This window comes from Malaya genurostris, chromosome 2 (assembly GCF_030247185.1).
Source record: "Malaya genurostris strain Urasoe2022 chromosome 2, Malgen_1.1, whole genome shotgun sequence".
NCBI lineage: Eukaryota > Metazoa > Arthropoda > Insecta > Diptera > Culicidae > Malaya > Malaya genurostris.
In genome coordinates, this window is record NC_080571.1 from 253,606,518 (window position 1) to 253,628,986 (window position 22,469).

General features: G+C 35.7%; 1 protein-coding gene across 3 annotated transcripts; it reads left to right on the top strand.

Moving 5' to 3' along the window:
* The first annotated feature begins 371 nt into the window (after nt 1–371).
* LOC131429531 (uncharacterized) lies at nt 372–20,741 on the top strand. 3 transcript variants are annotated; one of them, XM_058593710.1, is made up of 4 exons: nt 372–549; nt 17,532–17,831; nt 17,892–18,015; nt 20,201–20,741. In XM_058593710.1, the coding sequence occupies exons 2-4, from the start codon at nt 17,623–17,625 to the stop codon at nt 20,318–20,320; spliced, it is 453 nt and encodes a 150-aa protein (XP_058449693.1). In that variant the 5' UTR covers nt 372–549; nt 17,532–17,622; the 3' UTR covers nt 20,321–20,741. The 3 variants fall into 3 exon arrangements, 2 of the variants coding, with proteins under 2 accessions (XP_058449693.1, XP_058449694.1); XM_058593711.1 differs by lacking the exon at nt 372–549 and adding an exon at nt 1,164–1,187; XR_009229438.1 differs by lacking the exons at nt 372–549; nt 17,532–17,831; nt 17,892–18,015 and adding an exon at nt 18,261–20,050 and having other exon boundaries at nt 20,201–20,395.
* The last annotated feature ends 1,728 nt before the right edge of the window (nt 20,742–22,469 follow it).

Below are 22,469 nucleotides of genomic sequence, written 5' to 3' on the forward strand. Positions count from 1 at the left end.
TCTTAGTGCCAGTGTGATCGTAGTACTAGTCATGAATTGATACTGATCGCTAAGAATCGGATCTGGAGTTTCAACAATTTCAACTTGCTGCATTTCGAAGAACTATTCAGAAGCCTAATTTCCTAAATGAGAGCATGAATTCGTTTTGTGACTATATATCTTAAAAACATTTGAAAAACATACATTCTAATTTAATTAACTTTCATTCTTCCCTCGACAACCTAAAATTAAATCAATTCGCAACTGAGCCATCCCTGTTCAGTCGCTCTCTTGCTCTCTCTTGCGAACTTCTCTCAATTTCTCGCAACTGATCTGAATACGGCTGTGCTCCCACCAAAAGAAATCTCAAACTTTATTTGCTCACCTTCTGTTGTCTTTTCAGTTTACCTCTAACCCGTTTCCAAACCAGACGTGATCGTGCCGGAGTGTTTCGAGTGAGAAAGCTTTTTTGATCGCGATCCACGAATAAACGTGAGCAGGATTGTGCGACCAAAACCAGATCGTAGGCTACTACTTTTTATGGGCAGTCAATCAGACAGCAAATAAAAGGTTTCTCCTGTTTAATTTTGTTGTTGTTATTGATGTTGTTGCTTGATCGTAGTGCGCGGGTGAATTGCATGCAAATGTCGACGCCGAGCGCTTGTGCTCATTTACCGAACGATCGAACCGCAAACCATTGTGGAAGGTTGACTAATTGAGATTGAGTGATTTCTGTTTTTTTTCTCGGTATGTTTCTTACCGCCAAGCTAGTTTCTTGCATACGATTCAAGTCGTAAGGCACTGCTACGTGGAGCAAAACTGTCGTTACTCTTCCGTCATAATTCGAGGTACACTATTTCACTTCACTGATTTTTTTTGGAACCCCGATAATCGCGTGTAGGTAGACAAGGAGCTTTTAAAAGACACTGGTTCGACTCAAGGTTCAAGCGTCGTTACGCGGTGGTCGAATTTTGCTTCAGTTTGCTATGCTGCATTATTGCTGTTGAATGGCAGTTTTACAAGATTGCATTCCTGGCAATGAATGCAAGTGAGATACAAAGAACTGAGGATGTAGCCTCCGAAACTGACTCACCGGAGTGCATACTAATTTATCGCCGACCGGACTGTGATCATTTTCAATGCTGTTTGTCGTTCACCATAAGGTGCACAATCTGGAGGACAATGAAGAGGATCAGCGTGAGATGGTGGTAAATAACGACTGATCAATTCATGTGAAGCATCAAAACTGTAGGATTCCTTCAACGGAAAGAATTAAGACGATTCTATTTGAAATTGCAGTACATTGGGTGACGCAAGTCCAATAAGTTTTAATTCAATTCTAGTTGGTTCGTTACAGGGCGCATGTTCTATCTTCATGCATTGCCTTTATTGAACATTTAAAAATACAAATACAGTTATACTAAACGTAGAGTAAAACGAATTTGCCTTCATATAAATACAGCACAAACCCAAAATTATTATTTTTGTCTATCTCATATAGAACGGCTATGCAATCACTGAGAAATCCACTTTTGTACCGAGACCCGAGTGTCTAAAATCATTTGACTCAGCTCGTCGAGAACAGAATGTCTGTGTATTAGTGTATGTAGCACACAATGTCACTTGATTTTCTCGTCGATGACTAAACCGATTTATACACACACAGATTTAAACGCATTCAAACTGAGTTTCATCCGAATCCGATTACCGGTTTCGAAATGACAGGGTAATATATGCTAAAATCAAAAATATCGGTTTTTTAAGGGGGGACATAAATATTCCACACCAAATAGTGATTATAGCAACAAAAGACTTTGTTTTACTCCCAGCTGGTTGATACTACTGATTATGTTAATTAGTTATAATAATTGTCTACTATTTACAGATCATTTTCTAATCAAAATTGCAGTTCATTTGTATCAACTGGGTTTTTATCATTTATATAATTCATATAATTGACACTAAGTTTAAGCAAAATTGTTCTGGCTTCTCTTGACGTTCCGTTGAAGGTCTGATTAAATCTGTGAATTTTAGTCTCCTCCAGCCACCTATCAGTGGTGCAACCATTCTTTCTAAAACCTGCCATGCACTCACTACTCTTGCGCATATGTTGAATTTATGTTGGAGTGTCTCGACTGGAGCATTGCAGTGCAAGCACTGTTCTCCATCTACTCGACACATGATGAGTAGAAGACGTGTTCAGTTTTGCCGTTCACTAAGAGAAACAAATCACTTTTTGATTTGGATGTGAATCCACGTGTGCGATGAATATTGTGCCAAATTTGTCACCACCCCACGTTCGGATGTTTTCGTTCCACTTTCGGTGTCTCAGTAGAGTAGTGGTCATGAACTATTTAGATTAAAACCAATAAAATGCTATTTAGCATTAATTTGATTTATAGAAGTAACCGGAGCGCAGGATTTGTCTTGAACACACAGCAGGCGTAGCATTTAAATTGGCGTTGCCAAATCCGGCACTCCTGTTACTCCTGTGTATGATATTCAAGCTAAACATGGTTATGTAATCAGCTGCCTGCATGCTTTGTGGTTGGACATGTTTCTCTTTATCATTATAATTGTTATTAATCACAGCATGTATGTTCATATTTTTTTATCACGTGTATTAATGAGATTACTCCACCATCGCATTACTGAACAAATTTCAAATACGAAGCATGGAATTCCGATGTGATCGACCAAATAAACTCATTGAAATCCTTTCATTCTTCCTGTCACACTTTCCGTAAAGTAACTATGATTTTTCTCAATCGCTGCACCGTGTAGGAACCAAACACTCATAACCGACTTTCATGCCGGCATCGTGATTTTGGTCTTTTCAACACGGTTGAAAACTCGTGCACATGTCTGTGTGCTCGGTGATGTTTTTAATCCCAATTTTCGGTATCGGTTTTTCTTTCGCGGAGTTGTACTTTCTTATCCTAACCATACGTATCATATTTAGATTTTTACTGATCTCGACTTGATATGATCATGATCATCAATATCAAAAATCAAAATCACTTAGAGATCAAAGCAGTTGTGATTCGGCAAAGATGATTTTTTTTCTAGGCTAAGATCACTTATTATGAAATCAGTTGATATTTTATTATGAACGCGATTAGTGATCTTAAGATCAGGAGTGGTTTTAGATCACCAACGATTTTTAATTTTCGGTGATTTCCCCAGTCCTGATTATTCTATCACACCCAGAGCAAAAAGTGTAAAAGTAATCAAATTTGGATTTCGCACAACGATTTATTTTATTGAAATAGTGTATTAGTTTATTTCAATCTTCATTTTGATAAAAATAACACTACATCACTTGTGCGTTCCTGTCAATCTCTTGACAAACAATTTCACAGTAAATTCAATTTGAAGAATAAGGTTTACATGAACGAACTTTAGATAAAGTTTATTTTTGTAGTGATTTGAATTTACAAACTTTTTAGTTGAAATAAAATAACTTAAATCGATTATTTATTTTGACTAACGCTTTTATTCGTTAAAAACATAAGGTATGAATTCAAGAATTAATAAAAAAAAATCAAGAATTAATAAAAAAAGTCACTACTTCTATTTCTATTTATTTTCATTTATAAATTAATAAAAACCAAACTTTCGATTGATAATGAAAGTTTTGAAAAAATTTCTATTAATAATATTAAGAGGAAGTGAACAAAGAAAGTCTCTTATTTGCAGTTACGTTTTTTATCATGGAACGATAGAATTGTTCACATTTCACGATCAAGCCCTGCTGTATTCATTTGTATAGTATCCAATGATTTGGTGCTCCATCAGTCCGTTCTAGATAGAACAGTAATAGTTGAGATGTAACAGACAAAAACTTCAACCAACGATTCCTTATATGTCGATTTATGATATTTTCGAAACTCTCAGTGAATAAATAAACACATATTAGCAATTTTTTTACAAAGTTTGTTCAGATTTTGGACTAAACGCTACCCATCAAATCTTGTGCAACACTTTCGTCATCTTTCTGGCACACTTTACTCCACTCTTTCTTCAATTCCATGCTTTCGAAGACCTTCCATGTTTTTTGGAGTTGTTGCTTCATAATCGCCTAGATTCTTTCTATTGGACGTAGCTTAGGCGAGTTTGTCTGACTTATCTCCTTCGGTACAAAAACAACATCGTTGGCTTCGTATCACTGCAACACCGGTTTCGCGTAGTGGTACGATGCCAGATTCTGCCAAAATAGAATGTCATCTTCGTGAGACCGGAAAAAGCAGGCGCTTATGAAGGCATTTTTCATATAAAATAGGGAATACTGGGGATAAAAAACGGAAAACTTTTGGAAAACTAATTAATACATCGAATACAATTAGGTTTTTCATTAGTACTCTGTAGCTTCAACTTTGAATTATTTTTCCCAATTTGTGATTTGTAATGGAAAAATATGCATTAGTTTCCGTACCAAGTCGCGATGAAATGACCAAACCAAAATCCAACATTTCTGAAACCGGATGGCTAGAACTTTTTACACAAAAATAAAGAACAAATACAGTAGAGCGCCAAGATACCTTAATGAGTGTGAAGAAAAATGAAGCCATATTCGAATGGATTGTTTATTGGTTTAAACCTGCTCGCCGATTTATGCATTATGATCTGACTTTAGAGTATTTATTGGTAGTCTGATTGATTGTTTGCTACATATAAGGAATTTTTTGCTTAAATTTAATTCTTGTTTTGATAAATAATATAAAATAGAGCAGAAATATAGATATCAATATTTTGATCAAGTTTCAAGAAGCCGTTAATCGAATACGAATTTCAAGTCGAAAACTATGTGTTCAGTTTAGACCCGATTTTCACCCGATTTGGTCCCGCACTGGTAATTCATTTTCTAGATGCAATACGTATTTCTTTTTTTTTAGTAAACACAAACACTCAATAATCACTGGATTCCGCACAATATGAACTTTCAAATCAGTAAAAACCGTGCATGTTTTGACATGAACACGAATGACGCCTACCATAATTGATTCAGCGCCATCCAGTTAACTGACGTCTGCTTGTCACATAGAAGCGCATTCACAAGCCCAATCCATGGATCGAAATAATTGTTGGTTTATACGATATTTAAGCTGTTCGGTTTAGCTCCGGTCTCCTCTAATTGAAGTATCGTTGACTATATAATTGAAAGCTACGTTCGTTACCAGTTGATATTATCGGTAAAGCGGATTAGTCGTTTTACTTATATCGATATTATTGTTGCAAAAATCGAAAAAAAAACTAATAAATTTGTTCAGTATCTAACGAGGAGAACAGATTGAAAAAATGACAATGAAATACACGTCTTTATTGTCTGTTTGTGACTTCGCTTTGGCTCTCTTGGTCGAATATTTGGATGGTGACGCCTTTGGTATTAATTTGGCCGGTCGTCTTCAACGTTTTCCCTTAGCCGGAGTATCTGCCGTATAAACAGCTAGATGTTTGTCTCGACAGCAGCCTGCATATCACTGACAATTTTTCACGATTTGTCGAAAAAATGGGGTTGCGGTAACCGAAATTGGTAGACATTTTGAAAATGATAAAATATTTGGTTGCGAAAATTTTGATAGTATCCGGTATTAAATCACGAAATAGATCTATTTCACCTCATAAATATTCAATCCACTCACCTTTCCGATTGATGCTCTTCAATTCATGATACTCTAAATAAAGTAAAAAAAAACTTTTGAGTTGATATTCACGTAATTAAAAATTATTTCGAACGCAGCAAAAAGTACAAGTGACTGTTTGCTTCGCAATTCGGCACAAAAAAAAACGTGCTGCTATTACACACACATGACATTTGTCGGATTGACGCCATCTGCTTTCTGTCAAAAGTTACGGTGGGGTGCCTGCAACCGAACACCTTCCCCTACTTTTTTCGCTTTCAGAATTGTGACGGTGCATATATACTAAAGTACGACTTATTGACGGCCAACATATTCTACTTTACAGTTAAATAATACGGAACAAATGAGAGTAAAAGTTACAACAAACAATGTTATCGTAGTTTTTTCGTGGATTTACATACTCAGTAGAGGGAAACTTTCAATGGATCTAAGAAGAACCGATTTGCGCAATTTATCCAATGTTTACAACTGCGATGTACCTTTTACCATAATTTTTTTATCAAAACCAGAACTGAAATTCTAGGCCAGGATTTAGGAACTGAAACTGAATTAAAGAACAAAATCGGAATCTAAAATTCGTATCTTGAATTTTGTTCCAGAATTCTAAAGTTGAAATCCTAAATCAGAATTCTGGATCCAAATTCCGAACATAAATTAATGAACCTTATTCATTCCCAAAATTTAACCAAGTAGCCAGTTTAGAATTTGGGTTCAGTTCAAGAATCATAGTTTGAATTTCTGAATCTGTAATCTGGAAATAAATTTGAAAATTGAATTCTGAAGTCAAATTCTTAGCCCGAAATTATCTTCAGAATTCAAGTGAACCAGAATCCAGGTTCTAAATTTAGTACCGAATTTTGATATTCGACAGTTTATACTCGTCCTGTTGAACATCGCGACTGATATGTGCCTAACTACTTCAAAACTGTCCTCGTGGGTACGGGAAAGGCAAGCAAGTGCAATGAGTTTTCCTCCATGTTTTCGAAAATTAGAAAAAACTTAGTTTTTGAGTTAGTTATGATTATCTCACACTATTGAAAATTTTATCGTTAAAGAAGGAACTATTTTGTTGCGTTTAGTATGACTCGAGATATTTACGATTAAGTTTATGATTAAAACGAACTCACGTCAAAAAACGATCAACTCTCTTAACTATTTGATTATAAGAATATCAACAGATATGTCAGTTGAAAAAAAACTTCTTTTGAAACAACCAAGGCAAGAAACAACGATTGCCATAATGCAACTTGTGAACAAACTATCGAACTCAGATTGTAAACAAACAAAGTAACTAATCTTACAAAACTTTGCAATCCGGAAATAAATCAAAACAACATTGTCTCCTTCAATTCCTACATTCAAAACTTCTATTGGCTGAAGGATTATAACCAATAACATTAATTCCGTGAAACAGCGTGAAGATATAAATACGATCGTTGTCAGAAAAAAAATGATCATTATTTGTCCACGCAAGTTTGCATATCCAAACAACCTAATGACTAATTCTGTTAAATCTCAACAACGGATAACGGTAAATTCCAGCACAGCGTCCCCAACGAATGCGGACCCGGTTTCTATAAAACGGCCTCGAAAATATGTCGATGCTGAAAACGATGTACTGATGATGGTGAATACAAAAATGTGGAACGAAGCAACGATAATGCAGACCAGATCTCATCGTGGGAGCCAGAATAGCAAGCTTATCAACTAGTTGATATTGCAAATATGTAAACTGAACAGCATAAACGTGGGCAGACCGGCCGATTGCGTTGGATCCAACGGTGACCATCCTTGATGAAGTCAAGTTCGACGTGACTCATAGAACCATCTCAGCCGACGGTGGCAATCCATATGTATTCAAGTTGTCATCATCTGACTGCAACTTGAATCGAATCTGCGAGGGTTTTCGATTACGACGCCTCCTGACTTCTCATTCATCATTGCCTTTTTTTACCATGATCGTGACCGTGATCGTACCAATTGCCAGTTTCAGCTTCTTTTAAAAAAGGTGCCACATAAAAGTTATTTGAAATGATTGGAAGCGGAACTGGCTCTATTTCTTCGTATCAGTTGATCGATTAAGAACAAATGAATGTCATACAGAAATGATGCACATTTTTTTAGAAAAACATTATAACATGCAGAAATGAAACAATAAAATAAAACATTTCATTACTAGTAACGGTTCAACCAAAGTCACGATTTAGCTCTTGCCCATTTGTCTTTCGTAGCGTGTCGAACCAATATCTGCATTGAACGAACCACCGTACGATACAATACAATTTGAATTAGAAAGGTAAATTTAATGCAAAAGTCACATGCAGCTTATAGTTTATTCGCTAGTGTTCAAGTGCCAGCCAAGGTTGAGTGAAGCATTTGTTTTGATTTTTTCCTTATGCTCATATTATTGGACAATGTTTTCAGTCCGGATTATCAGTAATGTGGTTATGCACCAGCACACAGAGTTATGCCCAGTGAACCACACAAAACTAGCTTGAAATATTAAACCAGTTTCCTGTTCCATGTGAGATTCAAGAATAAATGACGCCCTTTTTAGAATTATTATCACAATCGTAATTATTATTTTTTTTAATCCCAATGATTTGACTTTAGCGAAGACAGTAACGTATTTTGAAGAAAAAATATCATTAATCTCTTTTCAATATAATTATTGCCTGGGTTAAAATTCCAAGCTAGGGGACGAGTATAGCGTGATGGGTAAGTGGTCGCAAAGTTTTTGTGGGCCGAAGAGGCGAATGACTTTAAAAGTTGAAACCTCTTTTATCAAAACAAATCAAATTCCACGTCGAAAAGTTTTTCTGATTCGACAACCGAAGTTTAGAGTATCACTTTGATCTAAATTTGAAATTACTATTTACTATTTCTATAGTAATTAATATTAAACTGAATAGAGCTTAAAATATAAAAGCTATTACCTTAAATAATGGCCAAACATTCAACCAAACGCTGACTGGACAATTAGGCTAAGTGATTTTCTTTCGCTCGGGAAAAATGCACTTTCGTTGTTCACAAAGTGTGAAATGGCTATGAATTTGTTTAAATTGTTCAAACCGGCTGTAAATGTTATAGACCACAAAATTGTACATAGCCTAATGCGATGGCATGCGGAATCGCGATTACGAAAATAACGTAATGTACACGAAAGTTGTGCAACTTTATCTCTAGCTAGATGTACATTAAAGTAGTAATACATTGCATATGAATAAACAATGAACAATAAATTTGTTGCAAGACGTAAGCTTTACAATACCAATTTTTTTCGAACGCATCGTTTTACTGTTTTGAAAACGAACAGAAAGCGATAATTTTTTACCTAATAAACTACAAACTTTGTAAATAACACATAGGATGAAAAGTTCCGGGCCTAACAAAGAAAACACGAGACTTTTTTGGTTGAAAATTAACTTTATTCACCAATGTAATCTCCATCAAGAGCCACGCAATCATTCCAGCGCATTGATAGAGCGCTAACATTTCAATACAACTTTTGTAGAACGATTTATCTTTTGCATCAGTTTCAGTGATAACCTCTTCATTCGTGCGAAATTTCTTACTGGGGAGCATTTTTTCCGATCTGCGAACAGCCAGTAGTAGCTGGTAGCCAAATCTGGAGAATACGGTGGATGTGGTAGCAATTCGAAGTTCAATTCATGTAGTTTTGCCATTGTTTTTATTGACTTGTGATACGGTGCGTTGTCTTGATGAAACAAATTTTGTTCTTTGCCATATGCGGTCGTTTCTTTGCCATATGCGGTCGTTTCTTTCAGCATTCAAACGTTCCAATAACGCTATAAAATAATTACTGTTAATAATATTTCCTTTCTCAAGATAGTCGATAAATATTACACCACGTTCATCCCAAAATACCGAGGTCATAAACTTTCCAACCGATTATTGTGCTTTTGGGCGCTTTGAACGAGGTTACCGACCACTCAGACGACGAACGTTTTGATTTCAGAGTGAAGTGATGAATCCATGTTTCATCCATTGCAACATATCGACGCAAAAATTCTGGTCTATTAAGTTTAAACATGGCCAAACACTGCTCAGAATCATCAACACGTTCTCGTGTTTGGTCAACAGCGGCACCCACTTTGAACAGAGCTTTCTCATAGTCAAATGCTGAATAAAGGTGACTGCAATAAAACTAGCGCCATCTATGTGTTAAGCCCGGGACTCTTCAGCCCATGTGTTATGGTATAAGGCAGTAATTTGGAATCTAACGCAAAACTAATTTTACCTGACGGGCCATCTACGTATCATAATAAATTAGCTCAAAACGGCACGTTCCCCATATTTTCGGGAATTTGTGCCTTAACTAATTTTACCTGACGGGCCATCTAAGTTTCATTATTTGAACCTTTCTTAGGATGACGATTGAATTTTACACAGGTTCTTATGGGGAATTCATATAATTTCAATTATATTGTAAAATTTTAGGATCTGTTACAAGAACTGTTCTTTTGAAAATGTAAAATTTTCTTTTATTTCGTGTAACCATTTTTGATTTTATAAGATGCTATGTAGACAAAATATAGAGATCCGGAATTTGTTTCGGTTCGTTTGAGGTTATTTTGAACGCTAGAGTAATAAACCAAAAGGCGGTAAAACACTATTTCTCATAATAATATCGCATATTTGGTTCAGTTTGCGCATCTGTACGGTCTTTCAAGTCCTTAAAGTCATTTGAAAATGATCAACATAACTTTTTCTTCCATGCGAAAATTGGAACTGAAAATTTTCAATGCCTAAAACAGAATCTTGGGTGCTTCAAAAATAACAGATGTAGAAAATCAGTTTTCTCACACTAAAATTAACTTTTCACTTGAACAAATGACGTTGTAAATAAGTAATAAATGATTTTACAAGTGGAAATTGGATTTCTCTTGTATTTTGACAGATAACAATCACAACGTTAGATCACCCATAGCAAATGGCAGTTTCTCGTTCTTAAGTTGCTCTTTCAATTATTGTGGAGTGATTATGAACATTTTCAAAAAATTTTCTGTAGAGAAATTCCCAAAATAAGAAAAAATTCATCAGATTTGACGTACACACTTTTATTTTACCTGAATCTTTGCAAAATAATTACCAGTAAATGCCGATCTGTCTCAGCATTTTACTTTACCGAGTTTGGATTTAAGTGTGTGCACAATTAAATTATAACTGAAAAAGGTAAAAATGCGGAGATTTGCACAGCCGAGTGCTCGGCAAAATGTATAATTACTGAGAATCAATCCTAAACTAGTCAACTGTCAATTATTGCCGAACTTGTCAGCAACAATTTCGGTGTTAGCTCAGCAAAATCGATCAGGATTGAATCATGATCTGCCGAGTCATCAGAAATCCAGCGTGAAAAGTATGTTGCTTTATTATTGAAAGAAATAATCATCTTCTTCTTCTTTCTGGTTGGCATCACCTCACTTGAGATGACGCCGAATTGATGGCACAGCAACTAAGGCTATATTGCCAGTTAATTTTCGTTTATAGTCCAATGGACTTTATTTTCACTTGACTACAAGCGAAAATCTCGTTGTGTGGCTGCGTCGAATCGTCAAAGTACGGCTGAAAATCCTTTCTTTCTGGCGAAATACTCGAATTTTCTCCGGACTAACACGATGCAACGTGCTCACCCGTTGAGAGTTTCACCGGAAGTGAAATAATTATCACAAATCCTAAGGTTGGGGAAGCGGGGTGTTTTGTTGATACTTATTTTAATTCAGAATACAAAAAGGAACAGCAAACCTCAAATGAAAACATCACAGCTGAAAATATTTGTTTCTAGTGCTCCTCAACGCCTCTACATGGAAATAAGTAGATATTCATATAGGTATATGGAAAGTAGATAGTTTTTGATTTCATTCTAGTTTCGAAATCTGTTTTCCTTAATCCCATTTACATATTTTCCAATTCCACGATAAATGCCGTTGCTTGGCAAAACCGACATGTGACATTCGATGACAAGGGTTTCGCCGTGACCGAATTTCAGTAAAAGCCAACACAAATCGCGGCTAACGGATTTGCTGATTTCGGTGTATTTATTGTGTATGTATTTTTGCATACACTCTCTTCGAATCCTTGTAACGAAAAAACCGTCATTTGTAGAAAATTGTTTCGTAGAAAAATTTGTATGAATTCAATTGAAGAATCCAATTGATATGGTTTCCACGATATTGCGTAATGGTGATGCTTTTGACATATTCCATGTATTAGAAAAAGTTTAAATTTTTCAATTTACTTGAACGGTTGCAAATGGTAAAAACTTACAATTAAGGGTAAAAAAACTACTCATATATTTGTCATCTAACGTACAAATAAAATCGACCCGATAGGTTTGGAAATCTCAATGAAATTTGAAATTATTTGTGCAAACTTGATTTATAAATTAAGGGGTTACAAACCTTGCGGCTCGAGAGAGGAAGCCCAATATTTTGATTACTCTAGGAAGTGTGAAAGTGATTTTATTTCAGTGAATTAAAAAAATTAATAATGAGAAAAAAATTCCACAAATATGACAAAATCTGTACTATTCGATGCTTTTTAATCCGTTGAAATAACTTCCACACTTCCTAGAGTAATCAAAAGATTGGGCTTCTTTTCTCGGTGTGTAACCTCTTAACAGTGGTGTATCTAGAAGGGTGTGAGGAGGGCACCTGGCTCGGGCGCAACGTTTTTAGTGGCGTCGGCAAATCAAACCTTGGGATCTTTTTTTTTTGTTCGTCCAAATGATCCCTTCGAACATGGAGTTCAGTAACGATGGGGGCGGCAAATCTCATTTTGTCCCGGGCGCCAAATTTTCTCGGTACGCCCCTTAAGCTCTACATCTAGCCAAAAAATTAAAAAACCTCATATTTGTAAACATCACCCAATATCTCTTCGAATTTTGTATTCCGATTCATGATTTCTTCATAAATACTAATCAAACATACCGCGAAAAGCGACTGACACATAAATAATCGGAGCTTGTGTGTGTTAGTATTCGATTATAGAGAAAAATATATTTATAGAAACTATCAAATTTTACAAATCTACCAGTAAAATCAGAAAATTATCACTGCCACTTGGGCAGTGCAGCAATCGTAGAGGAGTTGGCTGGATTCGTCAAATGAACTCTCCTGCGATCGCTGCGCTGCTCAAGTGGTGAGCTTAGAACTATACAATTGAGATGATTTTTAAATTTTGCTTATGGACTTGAACAAATTGTGGATCTTATGAATTTAACACCAAAGCTTGCTTCAGATAGAATTGGAACAAAGACAATTGCCTGTATTTCAATTATTTATTATTGAATTCAACATCTTTTTTTACACAAATGTAGCGTTTTCTTCATACTTTTGAGAAAAAATACTGATAAAATTATTCGTCACGGTTTCGAAGGAATTCTCGAATTTTTCCTGTAACACGGCTCGTTAGGCGGCGCACACCTTCTTCGTCCATCGTTTTAGCTATCTTATTCCACCAGGTCGTCATCTGATTGATGTCTTTGACAACCTTTCCCTTTGCCTTGAGTCTCCTCTTCATGATTGCCCAGTATTTCTGAATAGGGCGGAACTGGGGGTAGTTGGGTGGGTTGAGGTTTTCCGGAACAAACTGGACCCCTTTCTCTGCATACCATTCTTGAACGACTTTGCTGTAATGACAGCTTGCCAAATCTGGCCAAAACATTACGGAATGGTCGTGGGATCGAATGAACGGGAAAATTCATTTTTGAAGACAATCTTTTTGGTATAGTTCCGATGTCATTGTCTTATTTGTAACGAAAACTTTCGTTTTTTTGCCACAGCTGCAAATGCCCTGCCAAATCATAAATTTTCTTCCAAATTTGTCGGCAAAAACAAATTTAAATTTGGCTGGAACATCCCCCCGAGCCGTTGCCAAGTAAAGTTTTTGATCTGGGATTTGTCTGAAGTCAGCCTTGACATAGGTTTCATCGTCCATCAGAAGACACCCGTCGAACCTGGTCATATAGTTTCCGAGCACGAATTTTGACCACACTATTTTGTTTTATGGTCCGATTTGGCTGTTTGCTCGATACGACTTGATGCCTTCCCGGAGTCGAGTTCTCCTCACGGTACTATGGGCACAGACTAACAGACAGGACACTCAAATTAGATTCTTCAATCATTCCTTTATTGGGGACAGTACTCACATGTGTCATTATGGCGCCACGTTACCCTATCAAAAACATCCTGTCTGTCATCTAGACTGTGTTTATTTTTTTCATTTACCAACTGAGTTGCCATTCATACAGAATTACCTGTAATGTATTGATTTGTATACGTCCATGCGAATTTCATGCAGGATACAGATTTAATACATTTTGCCAAAACTATATACATAATTGTGCCTACTTCTCATCCTCCAACGCAATACAAAATCGAACCCGTTTTGTTACAATATTTACTTGCTTCTGGTCTGCCGCCACTTAATTTCGGGTGAAAACTACCAACACAATAAAAAATAGTCGAGATGAACAACGTAGAGTCAAATAAATGGTTACCTTCCAACATCGCAAAAAAGTTAAATATATTATCAACGTTATCCAATAATTTATTGTGACGATTCATTTTCAAATATTTTGATGAAATCAGGCATCCCTGCAAGCAGCTGATCGGTGTTGACAAACGAGGGGAAACCAACTAGTAAAAAAACTTTTACATAACACAAGGGGTGTACAGATAGTAAATAGTTCGTGCAGTACAATATAGGTGGAACTAGTACATCATGAAAAATTATTTTTATAAGAATTTACCACCCATCTGACACCGGTATGTGAGCACCAGCCATTTGAAAGTATACCGATTACGTCGAGCCCCTCGCGTTTCGAGCCCCAAACATTGCGATGTTTTGATATTCATCGCGACTCTCAAATTGTGAAAATTATCTCCACTTGATGTCCCAAAACACTGTCTGCTGTATTTTAGGTAAACCGACCAGTTATTGTGAGAGAGTCGACCCAAAATTTACTAATTTTCGTGCACTAAACAAGGTAAACGCGTAAAACAAAAGTATTACTGTGCTATGGACAGCACCGAATTTTCTGGCCAAATCACGGTATGACAGATTAGGATTCCTCTTAATCGTCTTCAAAATCTTACCACGCAGTTTCCGGTCGACAGTTCCACTCCGACGATTGGCTTGAGGCTTCCGAATCATCGTCAATGTTTCCTTATACCGTTTGATTACGCGCCATATGGTATTTCTGGGCAATTTCAGCTGTTTAGCTAGCCTAGATGCAGACCACAATGGATTTTTCGAATAACTGTGCACAATTTATTCCCTTCTTTCGGCTTCCATGTTGATTGTTTACAAAGTACAGTCGATTTGCGGAATGTCAGAAATCATACGTGAAGCTGTCAAAATTCCCGACACGTGAGCGCCAAGAACTTACAAATCCGTCCACCAGGAGCGCCACAATATGAGCAAAAGTTTGTTCCAGTTCTAAATGAAGCAAGCTTTAGCATAAAAAACTAGTACAAGTTTGGTAAAAACTTGAACTTTAATAATGACTCAGTAACTTGTCGTAGCATGTTTCATTGATATTTATTGAGAAATCGTAAGATAAAATCTGGGAAATTTTTAGTTCTATGGTTGGATTAAGAGATTAATTGAGAATTAATATAAGAGATTTTCAAGTATATAGGGCTTTTGTGCCAATGGTCATATCATTAGTAGAGTCGCCATATTGTTTTGCCTATTTCTCGACTTTCAATCAACAAATTGTGATCAAATTGGATACAATATCTTTGCTTCGGTGTTAAGAAGTAATTCCACAGAAAAAATAGTTCGAAACTTGTTCAATACTGCTGTTATATCAACGCGAAAACTCGAAGCGAATGCACCTATTTTCATCTTACCATGTAAGACAATCTAACGAGCAGAGAGAGCAGATCTCACTCTAACCAACGGTTTTCGTATATAAGATTACTACTGGGGCCGTTACGCTAGGACAGTTACAAATCATTCGTTTAATGACAATACGTGAATTATCATCTTTTACCCATACTGGTAAAATTTATCATCTGTATTCGTTCAAATCGAGGTAAATTTTATTTGCATTTTTATTCTTATCGCAATACTTTTATTTAAAACTAGTTGTGGAAACCAACATTTAACGTAAAGCTATGTTATTTTTTTTTTAAACGAAGAAGTTACAGAGAAAAAATCCTTATAATCTATAGTGTGCGTAGACATTGTTATGATTCTAATTGAATTGTTGTACGTTGTTCACCATCAGTGGGGAGTTTTGATACCAAATTGTGACCAAAATCAGAATTGGGTAACTTCAAACGACATACGTTAGCGATTAACTAAATTAAAACTTTTAGAATTTGAATTTTATCAGTTAGTAAATCAGTTTCCAGAGAAAATCCAATATAAGAATGAAAAAATACACTCAATTGAGTTCAAACTGGTTTGGTAATCAACATGCAAAACTAAACTTCTCAACCGCTAAATCAAGGACATCGGCTGACTTGCTAGAAGAGAAAGAGTGATAGCCATGCAAAAATGGTAGCCAACAAATCGACTGCCATCAAATTTCTGTATCCATGGCACATTGTCAGACTTGCATTGTCAATTTGAAGCATGTCAACTTTCTACTCGCGGACCGGTAAATATTTAACGGTAACTTTTAGTAGGCAGTGGTTTTGAATACCCATGAAGTAGACAAAAAGGCATAATAATTGTGCTCCGACTAAAACAACAAATAACGTTTCTAAATAATTAGGGAAATCATTTTAATTGGACCGCGTGTGGTACGTTGTTCCATGAGATAAGATATTTCCGGTAAAAATGAAAAAATGTCATTAAATTCACAGACACTTTTGAATCGGTAGAAATATAAAAAATATGTTGGTTCCCTGCAGTTGCACAAAATCCAGATAGAAATCCATTGAACTTGAAGCATGCAGATCAATTATCGTGGATATTATACATTTTCCATCGGGTGCTAAGTAAGTAACTCTACACTTGATCATACTCCCTAGTTCACAGGGTGATAATCGGAATCAAATTCAAAGTTACTACCGGGATTCCTGTATCTGTGTGAAATCAACATCTCACCCAACAAGTGTATTGTGGTAAACTCGTGCATAAAAAGAAGCAAATTACGAAAAATAATTGAAATCAAACCACTAATTTGAAACGATCATTATCGTTTGAGGACAAAACTCCAAAACGTAGCATGATTCAAGTTATAATTAGAGGGTGTGTACTCTTCAAACCATTTACCGCCTTCCTATTTCCCACATTCTCTGCTTCCAGAGGTAGAAATCTGATCTTCATTGTAACATGTACTGATTTGATCGTACCTTTCACGGTAGTAATTAAAACCCAAGCTCAACCGTTTTCACTGCTTTGAATCGTGTTCGCAATCGAATCGGCTCAATAGCCTTTCAACCTCCGACTTGATCGAATTGAAGCCATTCGACGGTAACGGTTCACGTTTGTCCATAAAATTGACATTTATCACTCAAAACAGTTTAAAGAATCAGTATGGTAATTCAAATTTTAACTTTTGAAGAGGTATTCCTGATCAGAGTAGATGTAAGGAGATAGACCATATCTATTTCGTTTTGATCATAACTAAAAAAAATCATGCGAAATTTCTTACACTTTATTTCGAATTTGACATGCCATCTATTTGTATGGAATGACACTGACAGCCAATATTTCTTCCAAACGAACAGCTATCGTCATTCTCCTTCTGTCTCATCTTGTTTTGTAGTCTACAGCGTGTGAACTGTGTGAATCACTTTCATCTTCCACCATAGTTGCCACGATGGATATGCAATTCAACCTTGACACATGATTACCTTCATTACTGCCATACTCTCATGCATATTGGATTTAAACAATACCTTATTCTTTATTTTTTCCACTAACTAGAGCAAACCGTCGGTGACCTAAAACCTATCACAAAAAAAAACAAATTATCGTCAGGAAAGTTATTGCAGAAAACGACAAATACGAGCGAACTATGGGTAAATTCGCGACCGTTGCACTTTTCACCGTGGTTCTCATCGTTACTCAGATGGTGGTAGAAGGTGCCAAAGAGACCAAAGATAAACTTGTCAAATACAAGGAGAAAGACATGATGCGAAAATCTATTGTATATGATAAGAATACACCGGATGTTTTCTATTGCCCCACCAACAAACCCACCGGAATGGACAAGATGATTGTGAGGTATGGTTCGATTCATTGTTTGCGTAATCATACTGTTATACTGAATGCCACTTCTTTAAGGTCTCGTCCATTGCACAAATTGTGCGAATATGAAGGAAAACCTTTACCCGAAGATTATAAATCGGACTGCTATAAGGACCTGGACGAAAGCGATTACGCGTGCAAGGAGAAATACAGGATTATGGTAACTTTCCGAAGTTTTCAAACTTTTATTCACGGTATCAAATATCAAATTGTTTACATACTGTTCGTTTTATTGGTTTGTTTGAGATTGGCTTGAATGTAATAATAATTCGCACATGATTATTTACATTATTGTTTCCAAAAACATAATACTAATCATTTGAACGGTGATATTTCTTATGGTTTTCTCGCAATTTTCAGAAACGATACGCCAAAGATAATGTCGAGATCTAATCCAACCGCATTTACAAACATGCCTAAAAACACACACCAGCACACTTCGCAAACACACGCACACAACGCGCCAAATGCACACGCTATATTTTTAGGGTGCATTTTTCTACTGACTCAAAGTGCAAAATATATCCGCTTCTAAAATCTGAACGAAAGTAAACGAACTGAGACTTGAACTGGACTACGAATTATACGTTGGACTTATTTTCACGTCTGACAATATATTCAATATTTCTACCAACTACTCTGGTCCTCCCGTACTATGTTCTCCTCCTACTATATGTTTTCTAAACGTCAATAAAAAAAATAAAATAGTTTAACAAGAAATGAAGCTTTCCTGCCGATGAAAATACCAAAACGAAAGTTAACTAAAACCATTATTGTTCATGTATGATAATAAATTAATGACTAATACCATATGTCATGTTTTGAGTAACAATTGGAACACTTTTACCCAAATACAATTCAATTGAGTGATCCTTATATGTTTCTTCGCTATCGTAATACAATTTATCAACATTTTATAAGTTAGTATGCAAGTAATAACCCTGAGTAATATTAGGTTTCAAATGACGGTTACCAAATATTATCGAAAAATGTTCACCGACTTTTTATACGTATATCAATTAGATAGTAAATGCTGTCATTTGAAAACAAGTACAATAAATGCTTTTTTTAGTTGCCACAGATTCGGTAGTTCCAATTCGATTAATTGAATATCTGTAACATAACTAGCATAGCTAAACTAGTATTATTAGGTTAATTTCCACTAAACTGTAGTTTTGTAATTTAGTATTCTTCCGAGCAAAATTCCAGTTGAATAATCAACTTGAATATAAACCGAAAATTTAAAAAATCTATTCTTCGAGAATTTAATTTTTTCGCAAATATTTTGAGATCCTATAAAAAACCTATTGGAGTTATGACCACAGTGGTGTATGAAAAGTTCTTCGGAATGAAGTTCAAATCTTTAAAACAACTCATTCACTGCAAAGCTAACGATTTGTTTGTCTGTGATATTCCTAAAATTCCTATATAAATTTGTTTACAGCGGCACGATAATGGAAAGCCAATTCTATTTGAACTCAGCAAGAAGTTCAAGAAAATGAGTTTAAAGATCATATGATTTAGGTCCCATGCGCATGCTGAACGAGAATGAAACGCTCAACAAATCGTTCAATGGATCTTGATATCTTGAAAGAAGTGGTGATCCTTCTGAAAAATTCATTACTTCGCACGAATTGGCAAAAAAAACTAGAAAATTTCCAAAACATCCAAAATAGCGTAAATTTTTTGCATTTGAATTTTTTACTCATTTTCAACGATCCCAAAGATGGACAAAAATGAGCATTTATAAACGTGGTTCATGACAAATGGGTACTACATTCCCCAAAATATTTCAAATTTGTCATGCTTTGTGCAGAAAGCATAAAATTTTCGTCCAAATTGACGTATCCACAAATGGTTCAAATTGAAAAAAATGCAAAACAAACTCCACACACAGGAATTTCGGACAAAGCTTGAAACAAAGCCTACTAACTTCATTAAATCGCTCGGTTTACTACTGCGCACTAACAAGATAGCTTTGCTGGTTTCCTTTTTGTATCCGCTTACCACATTAACGAAGCATCACTTACTGATCGAATGACTTAACAAAACGATGTTTTTCGACCCTCGTGACCATATGGTAACACGACGAAACTTGTACAAAAATATACAACAGACTAAACCCACAAACTATATTGTTTCGCAAAAACCCAAAACATGCCAAACTACTCGCAGGAATCGCAGCTAGCAGCCAGGTGCGTACGAGCAGCAAATGCTTTCACTATATCACTATCAGCTAATTCTGTTCTGTTGAGGAACATTTACATTTCTATGTGTTTATTTGAGTATTATTCAAGCCGACATAAACAAAAAACAACAACCCATTTTTCTATTCCTCAATGTAGATGCGCATGCACCCACCTGGCAGTGACGCTCCCTTCAACGGATCACGTCTCAGTCGGTTCATCGAGATGGACGAGGACATGCAACGAATCAAATCCAAGCGGCACAGTAAGCCAACTTGAAGGAGCTCTAGCTGTAAAAAAATATCGTTTTGTAAATAATCCGATTGCCATAATAGCTACCATTTCGAGAAACAACATATTCTAGTTCAAGGTGCTTTAGAATGCCTAATCCAATACTCGCCCAACTTACCGGATTCTCAACCATAATGGAAACATTTCAGAGGGTTTAGTATAGCGGTTCTGTTCTGTTGTGAAATGGTCGAAATAATATGCTAAAAAATGTAACTGTTTTATTGTTGATTTTGTTATGCGATCAGTTGGGATGTTTCGTTGTTCCATATGAAATGACAAGGAAAAAAAGGGATTTTTTTCAGTTTTTTGTACGTCAATAAATTTAGAAATCTTCGAATCTGTTGCGAAGAGATATGTTAATATTTCTGCAAGAAGAGTAACTAAAAACAATAAAAAATAAAGTGACTAAGATGTTTCCTTCTCATTCATATCCGAATCACTACTTGCCAGTGGCCCTTATTACCGTTCTCACTTCCACTTTCATTTTCACTTCACTCACTTGTCAATTCACTTGATTTTACCTATTACCGGTGTCACGGTCAATGAAATAATCACTGTAGTGCAAAAAAATCATTTTTTTCAACAAAATTTTGGTGATTTGATGTTCGTAATAACAACAAGCTCGTCTAAGTAATTACTTTTTTCTCTGAAGTGACTTTCGTGATAAAGACCTACTTTCACTTCACTTAGTTTTCACCGTGAAGTGATACCGATAATAAGGTAAAAATCACTTCACTTGGTTTTCACCGTGTAGTGATACCCGTAATAAGGGCCACTGTAGAACGTCGCAAATGAAATTCGATTGTAATTAGGGATGTCGAAAATTTCGAATTACTCGATTATTTAATAATCGAGTATAATTTTGAAACTAATCGATTGTAATTTATTCGATTATCTAGGTTATTAATCGATTACTCGATTATTCATTCGATTATTACTATGGGAATTTTTTAACTATTCGATTAGCTCAACAATCGAATATTAGTTTTATGCTAATCGATTAAATATTACTCGATTATCTGGGTTATTAATCGATTACTCGATTAATCGATCGATATTACGACATCCCTAATTGTAATGTTTATGAGAAAAAAACCAGGCGTGAAGTCACTCTAAACTTGAAACATAAATTTACAATCATAGAAAAACGGCCATTATTGCAAAACGCAAATACAGTTTTCTTCGTTATCGTTGAGCGGAATATCAGTTTGTTTTGTTCATTTTTCTAAATAAACTCATGTTTTAATCGAGCAGTCCCGGAGAAAACTGTTTTTGCGTTTTCAACAATAGCAGCCCTTACACGAGACAATATTATTGTCAATACAAGGAGTATTGACAATACTTTTGATCGTGTAAAGGAAACTTCATTGGATTGACGAAAATATTGTCAAAAAATCAAAACTGCTCATCAATCCGACAATACTTTCTCTCCAGAGAAGAAACTATCAAATATGTGCAATGAACTCTCCTCTCAATGTTTCAATGTTCAGTTGCAATATTTGAAGCTTCAAACGCTTGATTTGTTCGAAAAATGCGGACTCAAGTTACCAAGTCAATTGGATTGACGGTATTGACAATACTTTGGATTGACAATAATATTGTCACGTGTAAGGGCCGCTAATGGCTGTTTTTCTGAGATTGATAGTACTACCACAGACTAACAGACAGGACACTCAAATTAGATTCTTCAATCATTTTAACGGTCATTTCAAATATTCCTTTAGTTGGGACAGTACTCACATGTGTCATGATGGCGCCACGTTACCCTATCAAAAACATTCTGTCTGTCATCTAGACTGTGTTTATTTTTTTCATTTACCAACAGAGTTGCCATTCGTATACGTCCATGCGAATTTCATGCAGGATACAGATTTAATACATATTGCCAAAACTATATACATAATTGTGCTACTTCTCATCCTCCAATGCAATACAAAATCGAACCAGTTTTGTTACAATATTTACTTGTTTCTGGTCTACCGCCACTTAATTTCGGATAAAAATTACCAACACAATAAAAAATAATCTAGATGAGCAACGTTGAGAAAAATAAATGGTTACCTTCCAACATCGCTAAAAAAGTTAAATATATTATCAACGTAATCCAATAATTTATTGTGATGATTCATTTTCAAAT

What these genes read in the sequence shown, in the direction of transcription:
- LOC131429531 (XM_058593710.1), top strand. Translation starts at nt 17,623, where the DNA reads ATGGGTAAATTCGCGACCGTTGCACTTTTCACCGTGGTTCTCATCGTT. An exon ending in ATGGACAAGATGATTGTGAG is followed by an intron (nt 17,832 to 17,891) that starts GTATGGTTCGAT and finishes CACTTCTTTAAG; the next exon opens with GTCTCGTCCATTGCACAAAT. An exon ending in AGGAGAAATACAGGATTATG is followed by an intron (nt 18,016 to 20,200) that starts GTAACTTTCCGA and finishes TCCTCAATGTAG; the next exon opens with ATGCGCATGCACCCACCTGG.